The sequence below is a fragment of the Bos taurus genome, chromosome 9 (genome assembly GCF_002263795.3).
Source record: "Bos taurus isolate L1 Dominette 01449 registration number 42190680 breed Hereford chromosome 9, ARS-UCD2.0, whole genome shotgun sequence".
NCBI lineage: Eukaryota > Metazoa > Chordata > Mammalia > Artiodactyla > Bovidae > Bos > Bos taurus.
The window spans coordinates 76,673,412-76,689,509 of NC_037336.1; the positions used below are offsets into that span (position 1 = coordinate 76,673,412).

The window sequence follows — 16,098 nt, forward strand, 5'->3', positions numbered from 1 at the left end:
TGGTACAGCACAGATTTCCTCAAAAATGGACTAAGTGACCCTGTATCTAAAATAACTATTGTCAATATTTGTTATCAATGACAAAGTTTGAACTTTTAAGTGAAAGTTGGTATTCTGGAAAATGTATACCATGTCTATAAGCTCAAGAGCTTCCCAGTACTTAAAAGACTTCTTCGATAAGATAGGTTGTAATGGTAACAGCTACACTTTTTGATATTTTACAATAAAACGTTCCAACATTTCAAAGAGCTGTACAACTCAATGAACTGATATTTTATAAATAATCAATGCATTATGTTATAAAACCATGCGTGGGTAAAAGATTCATTCAAAGTCCAAGACAGATCTATGTAATAGTACAAACAATTCATTAATATGGCTTCACTTTTCACTGCAATTAATCTTTAAGAAATTACTATTTGTTGAGTTTTGGGCTAGTATCAAAGAATATCCAAAATTATATGAAAATAGTCCTTCCTTTTACTATGTGAGGTCAAATTTTCTTCATGTACCAAGAATTAGCAATCTTTTTCTACAAAAGGCCAGAGAGTAAATATTTAAGGCTTTATAGGCTTTAAAGTCTCTGTTGCAACCACTCAAATATGCTACTGTGGTCAAAAGAAGCCACAGGTAATTCATAAAGGAATAGGCTTGGCTGTGTTTCAATAAAATTTTATTTTTGGATGCTGAAACTTGAATATCATATATTTTCATGTGTGATAAATTTATTCTCTCTTGAAAACAAAAACCACTCTTTGCTTGTGGGTTATACAAAAACAGTCAGTAAACTGGCTCTGGTCTCAGGGCTTAAGTGTGCCAACCCCTACTATACTTCAAACTAAAACACTCATCAGACTGAATGTAGTATGCAGATAGATGAGATCTAAGCTGTCTTCTATTAAACCAAATATTAAAGAGATTTGCAAAGTTGTAAAACGATGCCACCCTTTTTGCAATAGTTATTTTCCTAAAAATATCTACGCTAATATATAAGGGGTCTATTTTTATTTCAAAATAAAGAAGTATTTTTTTAAGTGTATCACTTTTAATTCCTAATAAAGTTACTATTGATAGATCTAATCTACAAAAACAGAGCTTTTTTGAGGGTCCACAAATTTTTTTAAGAATATAAAGAGGTCCTAAGACAAAAAACTTTGAAAAAAATCACTGTCCTAGAAAATTCAAAAATTATCTCTGGAATAAATTAGCAAAATTACCCACTGGTTCTTTCTTAATTTCATACATAGAACAAATGGCAGTAGATAAAGAGCAAATTACCTATATTCTAGAAACTAACAGTCATGAGTTGGAGAGGAGGCATTAAGTGTATAAATTAACTGCACTTCCTTCAACTTGGCTCCTTATAAATACTCCAACAAAGGGCTTCATGCCCATCCACAAGGGTTAAGTCTTTAAGACTGTATTCTTACGGAGGCAGGGGTGTAGTTTTACTCTTACCTGATGCAGTGTTCCAACCTAGCCTCCTGCTGGAACACTGTGTCAACCCTGCCTCCCTCCTGAGGGTTCTGCTCTGCCCCTGACATCATCAGAGCATCAGGGCTGAAAAAGAAGAGCATGAGCCTAAATTATTTGTTAAAGTCAACCCCAAAAGGGCTTTTATGCAGAAAGTATTTCCATGTATAAAAAGTTTGTCTGGAAGACACAACCTAGTATGATCATACTGATGTACTATCAACCTACACTGAACAGTTAGTAGTAATAATATTAAAAATACACGCCTTATTTTCACAATAGCACTAGCAAATAAACAGTCAGTTGTTTTCATCCTTCAAGCCTCCATAGACTCTGAAAACTTGCCCAGATTCAATTCAGTTCAGTTTACCTCCTGAACAAGCTCTCTCATGAAGAGCTTCAGTTTTATTCTAGGTTTATAACCTACCTAACACAAATTTATCTTATTTTCCTAGTATTATACTCAATATACTAAAAAACTATTTCAAAAATGACTGCCAGATACTATTAATCTTTTACAAATATATATACACTACCTGAAATCTTATGGTTTAAAACTTATTTTTTCAAGTAGCAAAACAAATCCAAGAAGAGTTCTTCAGAATGAAGGTTCAAGGTTCTAAGTTCATTTAACAGCTTCATCTAAGCAAAAGTAACTATATCTTTTATTTATTTTAGGTGTAAATATTATCTGTACAAGAAAGAAAGTTTTAATTTAAAAAAAGCAGGTTTCAATAAATTTTGAGTTTTCAAAAACAAACCCTATTTATTAGTACTTTTCTCATTCATATTTTTAAAAGACGAGGCAAGAAATGCATATGCAGAAAGAAATTAAGGACTCAGTTTAAGATATGCTTTGCCTTGAATGATATTACATGGATCAAAAAACTAAGCTCTAGTTCCAAAATTAATTCTACTTCTCCCTGATACTCCATAAATGGAAACCTACTGAGAAAGCAGATCTTAAGAAGGACTCAATTTTGAATTAAAACCAAAGATTTTTACTTCTAAAATTGAAGTAAAAACATGTCCAACAAGGTTTGAAAAGAATAAAACATTTACCCCAAATACTAAACTGCACTTCTCTTTTTTTTTTTTTTTGCAGTATTTATCAGTATTTTATAGCAAATACTGTTTTGACTTAGCTATTATACTTCAAAGAAAACTACCTACAGATATACGGGAGGTTTCCATTGTCTAAGGATACCTAAAATGGAAAAAGCCCATTTAAAGCTAATCCAATTAAAATAAGGACTCAAGTTTCATAAACAGAAAAAAACAACTAAACTGGGGCTTTAAGACTAACATAGAAAATGAGTATAAAGAATAAAAGATGTTAAAAATTTGGGGTGAAATTTGGTGGCATAATTAATAAAAGCAAGAATTCAGTAGTGTGCATTGTTACTGAGGGCCTATAAGTAAATACAGTAAACAAAGATACAAGATGCAAGAAGACGAGGCTCCCATTTATTTCCATGGAGCTCTCATCCTAACAGAGCAAGACAGACATCCTTCACTTCATTTTGACTTTCACAACACAATCATCAAGACAAAATCTCATTTCTGCAAAAATAATTAAGGGTATCATTAAATATTCCCAAGAGTCTTATTAAATCTACTGTATTTAAACCATAATATTGTAAAGCCCCTAGTGTCATTCTTGCAGAGATTTTCTCCTTTAAGTATGAGCTAGCCTTGTTTGTCAATTTCTGCCAGGAATTTGAGGAGGCTAAGTACTTTTTCCAATTTCATTAAGTGGTGCCCCTTTGCCAGTATTTGCAGTTGTTCTGATTCATCAGTTCCAATACCCCACTATCTGAAAAGAAGGACGCCATTAAGAATGTATACAGATATGGGGGTGGGGTGTGCTTGAGAACTAATTCCTTAGGTGTAGTGGTAATGGTGAATATTGTGCCTATTTTTATTTTTTTTATCTTTGCAACTAAAGGCACGTGGAGAGCCAATTTTCCAAAACAAAGATTCAACTTTCTTTGTACAAAACAAAGACATGTGTTTTTTTTTTTCTCCCAGTACCATTTTAAACGTAAAGCCAGGAAGTTATCTGAAAATTCCATCAATATGAAGCTGGTTGAATGAAGGAACATTCATATGTATGACAAAGAATGTGACAACTCTATATGTAATAAAGTACAGAGATGTCCAACATTATTAGAAAAAAATTCACAGATGTATAGTGTGATTGCACTTGTATAAAAACAGCTGTATGTGTTATTTCTGTAGGCTTTTATATGTTAAATTTTCTGGGTGAAAGAAACTTAACATTAATCAACCTAGTCTCAAGTATGGCTTTTTGGCAAATTACTCATAAATTAAAAAGTCTCTGGCTTTAAAAACATTCATGTTAAGTACCACTAGGAGCTTAGAGACCTATGCTATGTATCATATTAACAACAATGAAATACACTCAAATTTACTGCTTAAAGAAGTGATTATGGAAAAGGACACAGAATAGTGAACAAATTCCTTTCCATCTCTGAGTATCTCAACCAGATACTACCAAGGTGCTCATGTGAGCAGTGTGGCGTGAAGACAGGAAACGGTTTTAAAAAACAAGTGGTTCAGTCATTTGGACATTTCAAAAACGTGAACGCCTACTTACGTACACAGTCTGCACCCTGTTAGATACTTAAATACAGTGAACAAGACAGATCTGGTTACTACCTGATACAGTTGTGGTAAGCTAGCAATGTAACCTTAATCTTTTTTTCAAGTGGGGTATATAAATTGGGAGACTGGGAATCAACACATATATGCTACTATTTATATAAAATAGGTTACTAATAAGAACCTACTGCACAGCACTGAATATTCATTGAAAGGACTGATGCTGAAGTTGAAGCTCCAATACTTTCAGGCACCTGGTCCAAAGAGCCAACTCACTGGAAATGACTCTGATGCTGGGATATATTGAGGGCAGGAGAAGAAGTGGGCAGTGGCAGAGGATGAGAGGGTTAGACAGCATCTCTGATTCAATGGACAGGGGTTTGAGCCAGCTGTGGGAGATAGTGAAGGACAGACGAGCCTAGTGTGCTGCAGTCTGTGGGGTCACAGAGTCAGACATGCCTTAGCAACTTAACAATGAGAACTGCATTGCCAAATTCAGAGATGTTCAATGTTAAATATTTTAATTCAGGTCCACAGAAGTACTTCTACCTATGAGCCTTAGAGTTTTCCTGGTTTATCTGATATTTGTGCTTAGTCGCTCAGTCGTGTCTGACTCTTTGCGACCCCATGGCACACCAGGCTACTCTGTCCATGGAATTCTCCGGGCAAGAATATTGCAGTGAGTTGCCATGTTCTCCTCCAGAGATCTTTCCAACCCAGGGATTGAACCCTGGTCCCCCACATTGCAGGCAGAGTCTTTACCATCTGAGCCACCAGAGAAGCCATCTGATATTTAATCCTATAAATCTGTTCAAATGACTTTGGATAAAACACATATTATCCCACCTACGTTTGCACGCCTACAGAAAACTTACTTCAAGCAACTGCAACTCGTCATCATTGTTCATCATCTACCTTTCTATAAGAGTTATTTAAATTATAAATACAGAATACTTGTGGAGCTAATGGCTCAGTGGTAAAGAATCTGCCTGCCAATGCAGGAGACTTGGGGGTTCAATCCCTGGGTCAGGATGATCCTCTGGAGAAGGAAATGGGAACCCATTCCAGTGTCCTTGCCTGAGAAAGCCCATGGACAGAGGAGCCTGGCAGAGTCCAGTCCATGGGATTGCAAAAGAGTTAGATATGACTTAGCAACTAAACAAAACAACAACAAAACATCATAAACTTATGACAACAAATGATTTTATTTTCAAAGATATAAATGTTAAGAAAAATATTTTACTTTAAAAATGGCACATATTTAGCATAATAATGCAGAGTACATCATGAGAAACACTGGGCTGGAAGAAGCACAAGCTGGAATCGAGATTGCTGGGAGAAATATCAATAACCTCAGATATGCAGATGACACCACCCTTATGGCAGAAAGTGAAGAACTAAAGAGCCTCTTGATGAAAGTGAAAGAGGAGAGTGAAAAAGTTGGCTTAAAGCTCAACATTCAGAAAACGAAGATCATGGCATCTGGTCCCATCACTTCATGTGAAATAGATGGGGAAACAGTGGAAACAGTGGCTGACTTTATTTTTCTGGGCTCCAAAATCACTGCAGATGGTGACTGCAGCCATGAAATTAAAAGACGCTTACTCCTTGGGAGGAAAGTTATGACCAACCTAGATAGCATATTTAAAAGCAGAGACATTACTCTGTCAAAAAAAAGTTCATCTAGTCAAGGCTATGGTTTTTCCAGTAGTCATGTATGGATGTGAGAGTTGGACTGTGAAGAAAGCTGACCGCCGAATAACTGATGCTTTTGAACTATGGTTGGAGAAGACTCTTGAGAGTCCCTTGGACTACAAGGAGATCCAACCAGTCCATCAGTCCTGGGTGTTCATTGGAAGGACTGATGTTGAAACGCCAATACTTTGGCCATTTGATATGAAGAGCTGACTCATTTGAAAAAACCCTGATGCTGGGAAAGATTGAGGGAAGGAGGAGAAGGGGACAACAGAGAATGCGATGGTTGGATGGCATCACTGACTCAATGGACATGGGTTTGGGTGGACTCCGGGAGTCGCTGATGAAGAGTGAGGCCAGGCGTGCTGCGGTTCATGGGGTCGCAAAGAGTCAGACATGACTGAGCGACTGAACTGAACTGAATTCAATAATTATTTACTGAGCTACTTAGTGCTTGCTTGCAAAGTGCAAGGCCCTGAGGATACTACAATGAATATGATCATTTCTAGTTTTTTAAGGTGCTCAGAATGTTGTAGTAGAAGGAGGGGACAACAGAACAGGATTCAGCATAATGTGTGCTGAAATGAACAGCAACGTAGGATATGCTTCGACAGATCAGAGAAGATAGAAACCACCTATGCCTGTAAGTCACAAAGACTCCACAGAAGGGATATTTATGATAAGTTCTCAGGTCAGCCAAAAGAAAGTATTTAGGTATTTCTCCTTTAATTGGGAACTTCTAGAAACACAGCTATTTAAAAATGGTTTTTAAATATACTGATTGAATCACAGTGTCACACAACAATTTCTGTATTTCAAGGGACTTTGTGTCATATAAATCTCAGGCTTACAGTAGGTAAAAGAAAAAAGATTAAATGGTTCTTCCCACCTCCAAACAGAACTCCAAATTTGACTCATTGGAAAAGACTGATGCTGGGAGGGATTGGGGGCAAGAGGAGAAGGGGACGACAGAGGATGAGATGGCTGGATGGCATCACTGACTCGATAGACGTGAGTCTCAGTGAACCCCGGGAGCTGGTGATGGACAGGGAGGCCTGGCGTGCTGCGATTCATGGGGCCGCAAAGAGTCGGACACAACTGAGCGACTGATCTGATCTGATCTGAAAGCAGATTTTAATCTAATATCGTGTGGTCAAAACATTTACAATAAATGTGACTAGAAAACCATATAATATTATATTAGAATTGGAAAAAACACCTGTAAAATTATAGTTAGAGCAATAGTGTATAGATACATGCAGGCAAAAAACCAGAGTGTCTCTTCGCTAAACAAATCCAGCAGACGTAAAAAGACAAATGCCCAGGAAAGAACTTCTTGAATCATCAGTCTTAAAACTCCATCAGATCAACATGACAAAGAACAAGACTTTATTTAAATTAAAGAAAGAAAAAAAGACTCCAGTGCCAAAACGTGAAAGCCAGATTTCACCTATCTGAATCCAACAGTTAATAAGACCACAGAAGTCTCCAGAAAATGACATACAACAGAATAAGTCTGACTCATTTCTTGTTAGTACACTACCAGTTTTTACAAAACTAAAGTCATAGAAAATCTCTACATACAAGGTCCAATTTAGAAATCAATGATACAGCAAGTCTGTAGCTACCTCAACTGTTTCCCTTTTGGCTTACCTAACAAATACGCTAAATAAAGAAGTAATTTTTATCTATTTCTTAATTAGGTAAACCAAAGCAAAGTTATCTAACAAAAACACTTAGCCTTCAGCTCAAGTTAGAGGGTAACTGATACCAAATAACTACCTGAAATGATCAGGAAAATCCTGGGATTCTCACAGGATAGAGTTTGTAAAAACTGAAACCAACAGTAAATTATTTAATTAACCTATTGGTTGATAATAAGTCAGGATACAATTCAAATCCTAAAATAGGTAAAATTCACATTTCACGTGGAGAAACAGATGAAAAAAACAGAGTAAATGGTTAGAACTTGCCCAAGTCAGAGACTAATTAACAAACCAGAAGCACACTCAGGTTCTTAACTCCAAGGAGACTTGTTCTCTTCTGGACAGTAATGACGTGTATATGGTTCCTTCCATGTAATTTAGAAAAAGAAGTCAGATCATTTCATTTTTGAGTTAAATAGAAGTTGCCCTTTTAAGAGCCAAATTCTGTTCTATCTTCTTAGAACTATAAAATTCTTTCCAACATAATAGACAAAAGAGAATTTAGATTTAAAAAATTTGAAAACAGTAATTTAGTTTTAATTAAACTTGTTAAGAATTTAGCATTAATTTCCTCTTATTCATTCAGAATGCAAGAAAAATGTATTCTATTCCTGTTTCCTTTTAAAGAAAGCTACCAGTCAATATGAGCCCTTATAAAAACTTTCTGGTAAACATTTTTTAAAAGCATTATCTATAATCAAATACAAATTTTCCAGACTTCTTCAGAATCTGAAGAAAAGAAGTGGGCTTTTTAAAGGAAATGCTTTCAGACTGCAAAGATCTAATGATAAAACAAGATGCATTAAACGAAAAAATGCTGATAATGAAGACTGGCTACTTTACCCACTTCAGATAATTTATAATACAGTTAAATGCCACAAAATAACAAGACACTGTGAAATGCTCTTCAGATCTTCACAATTCATAAGTGTTAAGTGAAACAGTAGCATACACAGTGGTATATATTCTTTATCTTTTTATTTCAAGTTTACTAAATAGGTGAAACCATTATTCCGGGTTTAGCCCATATAGTCTATTCTGATGGCAAATCTATGTACTTCTGATGAAATGTCTAAGCTCTTAACCTAAATTATAACATTTTGATTTTGTTTTAAGGATCAAGTGTTATATTTATGAAGGTATGCAGTCAGGTCTTTTCAGCTCCTGATCTTACCTGCTGAATCTTCCAAATCAATCAGTTTGGGCATTAAGCTCTCAGGGAGTTTTTCCGGTAAGTCATAGCCATTCTTCCTAGCAACTACCAGATGAAAAGCAGCACAAAACTCATCCAGTGTCAAGGCTCCATCTTTATCAAAGTCTGAGAGTTCCCTAGAATAAAAACTTATTATTAATATGATCATATTCTGCTTTGGCTCCTTTTAGGTTTCAAAAAGAAGCAAGAGAAATTATTTCCCAGAAAATAGCAATTAAGAATTTAAAAAATTCCACAGATGGAAGGACATGTAATATGTAATATAACGACACGCATGCTAAGCTGCTTCAGTCATGTCCGACTCTGTGACCCCATGGACTGTATAGCCCGCCAGGCTCCTTGGCCCATGGGATTCTCCAGGCCAGAATACTGGAGTGTGTTGCCATGCCTTTCTCCAAGGGATCTTCCCTACCCAGGGATCGAACCCAGGTCTCTTATGTCTCCTGCATTGGCAGGCGGGTTCTTTACCACTAGTGCCACCTGGGAAGCCCAAAACAAATATAGCAAACTGTTAATTGTAGGCAGTGGGCATATGGGTGTTCAAGGCACAATTCTTTACGCTTTTCTGTATACTTTAAATTCTCATAATAAAATGCTGAAAAAATAGTCCCAATAAATAAAGTCACCAAAAAATGACCTTTAACACACTTGCATTTCTAGTAAAAGGATTTAGTTAAATCCTGGCTTACTTAATAAGTCACTGAAATTTTTAAAAATTGTTTTTATTGTTATCAAATTTCTACATGTATGCATTTTAAAGCATCTAACAGAACTACAAGTCCTGATACATTGAAACAGCAGCCCCACCCTGGTGTCCATTTCCTGGTTGCAGAAACAATCATTTTTTAATTTATTACCTTAAATTACATAAATGTTAACAGCATGCATATATTGCCAGTTATTGATTTTTCAGTTTTAGGCATTATCTACGTACTTCCTACCATAGTATCCTATGTGTCTAAAGATGCTACTAACAAAGTAATTTAGAATATAAATAAATACATTGATATAAAGTAGAAATAACATGTATTTATCTGATAATTGCTTTTAAAAAGTAATTTGTGATTGCAGTTTGTGCTTTAATGGCTAATTTCAACTACATACCAGCTATCCTGAGTCTCAGTCTAAATTTAAATGGGAGCTAAGCATGTTCTTGAGATCATGCCTTGGTATAGGACTTACTAACCCTGTTAAAAACCAAATGGGATAAACATACCATGTATGAGCAAACCAGCTTTTATGCCACACATTATTCTCTCAACAAAACAGCTGATACAGCTTAAAAACTTTTAGCACACTTTAAAGAACTACTGCAGAGTAATCACTTAGTTCCTTTCTAAAGAGTGAGAGAGAAGCTGGATATTATGAGGCAATACTGAGTTCTTTGAGAACATTCTTGAAAAGGTTACTCTAATAGTTTAAGTTCAAAAATCTACCTGCTGTAAACTCTTTTGAAACAACCCACATTACCCAACTAATGATATACCACACTTACCAAATATGAGAAAGTTCAAGAATAGGAAGTTTTGATTTTGTAAAAAACTCTTTAGCTGCAGATCCTGAAATATTAAAACAGTGTTGTTTAGTGTTATTCTGAACTTACAGCTCCAAGAATAAAATGTGAGGTAAGAGTCTTAAGACTTCTGCCACTGAGAAAAAGGTAACCTTAACATGTGCACATGTCATATTTTTGGTTTCCCAGTGACTATAAACTTTTTAGACAATTTGAGAATTAATTTATCCTTTATCATCACTGACGAATGAAACCATGTCTTTGAGATTATGAAACTGAGACCGTCCTATCCCATTTAGAAGAACTTCTGTTTTTAACAACTCACCTGGAATAAATCCATTTAGATCAGGCTGAATGGTTTTAAATTGATTTACATAATACTGTCTTTGTTCATCTGTTATTTTCCAAGGATCGTCATAACTACTGGATTGCCTACGAATTTCATTGGCAGTTGTAGCTGAGGCTACAGTTCGTACTGTTGTCTGGTCCTGTAATGAAACATTTTTTCCTCAGTACAGTATCTATCTATATGACTATATGGACCAAGATCGTTAAGTTACTTATCTTTGAAAGTAAAACTTACTTTTTGTGGATGTTTAAAAATAAGCCTTAACTCATCAGCAAACCACATATTTGTTACATAGGTTATTAAACATTTTTGCACAAAGATTACATAAATATGTAGAATGATAGCAATATGTAAGCAACAGAAAGCTATGTAAAAGGTGCTAAGAAAGCCAAGCAAATACATTCCTAGATGCAGAAACGTTTCAAAACTTCACTATGGGATTAGCAAGAAAATCAGCCAAAACTTTCAATAAAACGTTCCAATGAAAACAGACTTGAAGAAAAGGCACAAAGTTCTTTTTTGTTTTAATAAAAGAGTGAACTTGCATTTATAAAATGTGCAACAGCAAAATATAAAAACAATGACAGCAGCAATACTCTTAATGAAGCAAATAAAAATGCAATACCAATAAAATGTCACACCTGGACAGAAGCAGGATGCATGGTTAAAAGAGTACTGGTTGGTGGAGTATCAGCAAAACTGACCCAATTTTCTTGAGGTGGAGGTGGAGAATGTCCTGACCACACTGCATCACCAGCAGAAGAACCTAAAAACGGAATGGGTAAACATGCTGACTCACTTTTGGAAGAAAAAATAAAGTTACCAGGTTTTTAATGATAACAAATCACCAGACATATGAACAAGTTTTCTTTTAAAAAGCTAACTCTGAGGAAATATTAACAACTTCCAAAATGGAATCTTATCTGCCAATTTAAAATTAGACCTCATTTGGCATAATAACCAATTTACTGCTATAATAAGCAATACAGCAGCAGAATCATTTTTATAACAAAGTATACTTCCCTTCACTAATATAATAAATATACCTGGGAATATATCTCCGATATAATATATCTCTTATACATTTTACCCTTCAGATAGAATCTGATACCTATAAACTTTTGTCTAAGCATCATAGATATAAGTAAATGCAATTATACTCAATTTACTTAGAAACTTTCACAGTTGGCTTTTGCTTCTATTTAAGGCACTTAATGAGTCTGAGTAAACTCCAGGAGTTGGTAGTGGACAGGGAGGCCTGGCGTGCTACAGTCCATGGGGTTGCAAAGAGTCAGACATGACTGAGCGACTGAACTGAACTGAACTGAACTTATAAATTAAAAGCTGACTTCGAGGCAACTCTTAAAGGAACATTCTTAAGTTTCCTTCCATCTACAGCCCTTAATAAATGTTACTTTTAAAAATTTTCTAAATACCTGATTGTGCTTCACCAAAGGGAGACCAGAATGGCCCAGGTCCTGCAAGAGGCCTCTCGCTGTTTCCTCCACTGGGATGGCGGTTGTGCTTCCTCCACGTGTGTGGAGAAGCCGGTGGAGACTGCTGTGGCGAGACTACTGGGGACACAGGTTCCTAGAAAGAACATCATTATTTGAAAATTTAAATTTTAAGGTAACATGTTTTAGTGTAAGCATTCCCACAGTACATCAGCTGACAGCATGTACATGATTACCTGCTGATCTACAGATGCACGAGGCTGCACAGTATCATGGCTTGTGGACCCTTTTTTCACTTGTCCCCTGCCAGGTGGTGGGGGGATTACACCAGAGTAAGACCCTTGATTTTCAGAATCTGAAGAATATGAGGTTGGATGACGAGATTCCTGTTCATTCTTTGAAGCAACAAATCTTGGCAGAGGAAGGTCCTTTACTGTTAACCACAAAAATAATTATTACTTCAAAACGAAACAGGGTATACACATTAAAAATCTGAAATAAGAGATGAATTTGTTATTAGAAAGAATTTTTGCAAAAACTAAGAAACAATAGACACAAAATGTTTATCGCCACAAAATTCAGATCATCTCCCTTAGATTGTTTAGGTAAACTCTGATCTAGAAGGTAGTAGTAATAGCACTCTGTCACTCTAAGGGGTTAAGCTGTATGAAATGTTCAGTGCATGCCAGGCCTTTGTTTGTACTTTACATTTATCTCATAACCATATAAACCTTACAAAAATCCCCATTTTACAGATAAAAAAGTGAGACTCTAAGATGCCAAGGTCACTGACAGTAACCGACTGTTAGGATCTGCAGCCAGGTCAATCTGACCCTGAAGCCTAGACTGTTTCTACTCACACTGGTTCCCTAAAGGAAGATGTTAGAGCTCTAAACAAAACAAGACTATGCACTAAGTTTGAACTAGATTAATCTAGACATTTTCACTGAAGAAATTAATGAAAACATCTTACTGTCCACCTGCCAAGGACACAGTTTACAAGGCGTTAGTTGTACCTCCCACTTTAGTCCAGCTATGACACTCCTAATGCAAATATTCTACATTCACTTTTAAATAGAGAAAAGGATAAAAGGCTGAGAATGTCTCTGCACATTTTTAGACTAGAACAATACAGCAGCAGCAGCATCTTTAGAAGAAAGTGTACTTTCCTGCACCATGATTACCTGCATTTCTCTTTAGAATCTCTGCATTAGGGAGGGAAAATAGTAATGTTTATGCAGTATTTATATAAAGGAAATAAAAATTACCTAAAAAGAATGTAAACTCTCAATTCTAGAACAATGAAATGAGAGCTCCACATTGAAAACTTCTGGATGACTATTAAACAGAGGTGCTACTTAAAACTATTTTTATAAAAATTCTAACATTACAGAAAACCTCAAGTTTTCTCTTCCCACCCCATTCCCTATGAAAACCAAAGAACTCTGCATTTTAAGAATGAAGAAGAAATTCTTAAGGATTTAATTCTTAAGAAATTAAGAATTTTCAACTACTTAGGCATCAATGAGCCTTCAAATAATAGAAAACCACGTTATCCTAGGTGACACTTGTAGGGTGGGCAGATGCTTGCATTGGGGTTTTAGCCTGCCAATATTTTAACACTGTCTCTACCAATCAAAATTTTGGTTAACCAATACTTTCTAAACTTCAAATGGAACTTTCATAGCTTTTCCAAACAGGAAAACACTAAGCATAACATTGTTTTATACTTAGTAGAAAAGAATATAAGGAGGGCATATATGAGATAGTCACTACAATTCATCAGCTACCTTGATAAAATTATTCATCTAAATTCTAAGCAATTTTTAGTAAATTAAAGTTGTCATTTTAAGTTTTTGTATTACCATAAAATATGTGTGATGTACATAAATGCCGTAACAGAGTTAAGGTAGACATATTTTTCTAATATTAACAAATGAAAAAAGTATGGCAAGAATAAAGTCACGATACTTTAACTCAAGGTCACAAATGCCACTGAAACATCAGAAAGACTCCACAGTTCTACCGACTTTATTTCACTTTTGATTAGAAGTTCATTTTCATTTCAGTTACTAATATATTCCATAGTTACCTGTATTTATACTTTCCACTCTTAAAGGGAAGCCAGACTGGGCAACAGCTACAAGTTTCAAAGCAATATAGAACTGACTTCTTCCAAAATAACCAAGTCTTGTCGCACCACAAAGCTCCATAATCTATAAAAGAAAAAAAATGCTAATATCAAGAATTTTGACAATAATTCTCCACAAAAGCAGCTATCCGACCTCTCTAACTTTTCCAAAATACATAGCTGACATATGGCATATTACTCTCAACTGACGACCAACTCTTCAAGTTTCAGTTTTAAATGTTTGAAAATAAAAAGGCACTGACCTTACAATAGGTTATCATTCTCCTACTTAGTAAAATTCATGTGATAAACAATTATATTTTATTAAAAATAACTGGAACTTTTAGAAACAAATGTACCATCTATTCTTCTTCATAAACACTGTGCATACAATAGGGTCAAAAGTTTCTGCAACTAATAGATTATTACCCAGTCATTTAAGGTAAATCATAAAATGACATACTAAGTAGGAAAGGGCATGATCCATAATTTTGACCACATAAATACAAACTTTAAAACAACCAGATATATAAAGATTCTACCAGCAAGTTTGCTAGGTAAGATTGCGAATATGGGTTATTTCTCTTTACTCTCCAGATTATATTTAATGTGGTTATACTACTTTTCTTTAAAACAATAATTTTTGTTTGCCTTTAAAAAAAAAAAAAAAGCATGAAGCCTTTTAAGGATTGTTCTAATAATTCAACAAATATTTCTTGACTGGCTACTACAAGTATCAAACTGTGCTCAGCCACTCAGTTGTGTGGGGCTCTTTGGATTGTAGCCCACAGGGAACCTCTGTCCATGGGATTTTTCAGGCAAGAATACTGGAGAGGGTTGCCATTTCCTTCTCCAGGGGAATCTTCCCAACCCAGGGATCAAACCTATGTTTCCTGCACTGGAAGGCAGAATCTTTACTGCTGAGCTATTGGGGAAAAGAGAATTTAGGTTACAAAATTAAATTATAATCCCAAAAGGTGTATTAATATCTATTATACAGACATCACAAAGTCACCCTAAAACAAGCACTAAGTAACCTTATCTCAGCTTCTCAAAAATCCAAATTCTTGTACAAAGAGAGCATATTTAGTCTAATTTAGTCTATTTTCTTTTTCCCAACACATTCAAAGGAAGATTAAGGTACCTGAGATGTTGTGATACTAAGTCAGAAGTAAAGTATTTAGTAGAATTGCAAAGAAGTACCTATCAATGGTTCAGCAATATATCACAATAACAATAACTATTTGTTTACTTGCACTAGGAAAGACGACATTTTTGCTATGACTGATCATCATGGGAGGAAGTTCCTGTTTCTGTCACTAAGGGGCATCACTTCTGTGTAAATTTAAAAGGGCAAAGAGGATAAAGAGGCAGGTTTACATTAAGAGAACTACGGGGAAAAGGAGGGTGAGAGTTAAGAATGAAGAGCACACAGCCAGGCAGCATATGAAGGCATTGTGTTATGGTTATTGTGCCCACAGGGAACCCCCTCAGGGATCATTATACATCTCAGATACTTTTATTTATAACCCAAAGCATCTAAAATACACCAGGTAAGAGCTAGATAAAGGGAAGACCTAAAAGGGGATCACGTGTAGTTTGTTTATCCCTACTACATCTGTTTCACGTGCCTGTGAGATTTTCAGGGGGAGATACCCTGGTAACAGAACAAAGAGGTAGAGTTCAGAAGGGAGTACATTGAGGAGCTGTGCTCCATCCTGGCAAGCAGACAGGAGGTCATGACTGAAGCTGGGGGACCAATAAATGAGACTGCCAGCAAGCCCAGAGTGACAAAAGGAAACCTAACAGGCAGGTATAAAAAGGAGCTTATGAAAGAGAAAGTGGGAAAAAATAGCAGCAGAAAGTGGGAAACCAAAGGTGGGACAAGGCTTTGGAAGGTGCGAGCAAGCTTTAACGGAAACAATCATTGCACACACAG

At 35.7% G+C, this 16,098-nt stretch overlaps 1 protein-coding gene across 8 annotated transcripts in view; it reads right to left on the reverse strand.

The window, feature by feature from the left end:
- Positions 1-16,098, reverse strand: part of REPS1 (RALBP1 associated Eps domain containing 1) — an 89,988-nt gene that overhangs the window by 34,051 nt on the left and 39,839 nt on the right. For 6 of the 8 annotated variants that reach the window (NM_001193011.2, NM_001354364.1, XM_024996762.2 and 3 more), the window contains exons 2-8: positions 14,121-14,244; positions 12,265-12,461; positions 12,011-12,164; positions 11,216-11,340; positions 10,551-10,713; positions 10,208-10,271; positions 8,674-8,828 (exon numbers count right to left, since the gene is read on the reverse strand). In NM_001193011.2, coding sequence (NP_001179940.1) covers positions 8,674-8,828; positions 10,208-10,271; positions 10,551-10,713; positions 11,216-11,340; positions 12,011-12,164; positions 12,265-12,461; positions 14,121-14,244 — 982 coding nt within the window. The remainder of the gene's footprint in view (positions 1-8,673; positions 8,829-10,207; positions 10,272-10,550; positions 10,714-11,215; positions 11,341-12,010; positions 12,165-12,264; positions 12,462-14,120; positions 14,245-16,098) is intronic. The other 2 variants (XM_059889786.1, XM_059889785.1) reach the window with 1 other exon arrangement.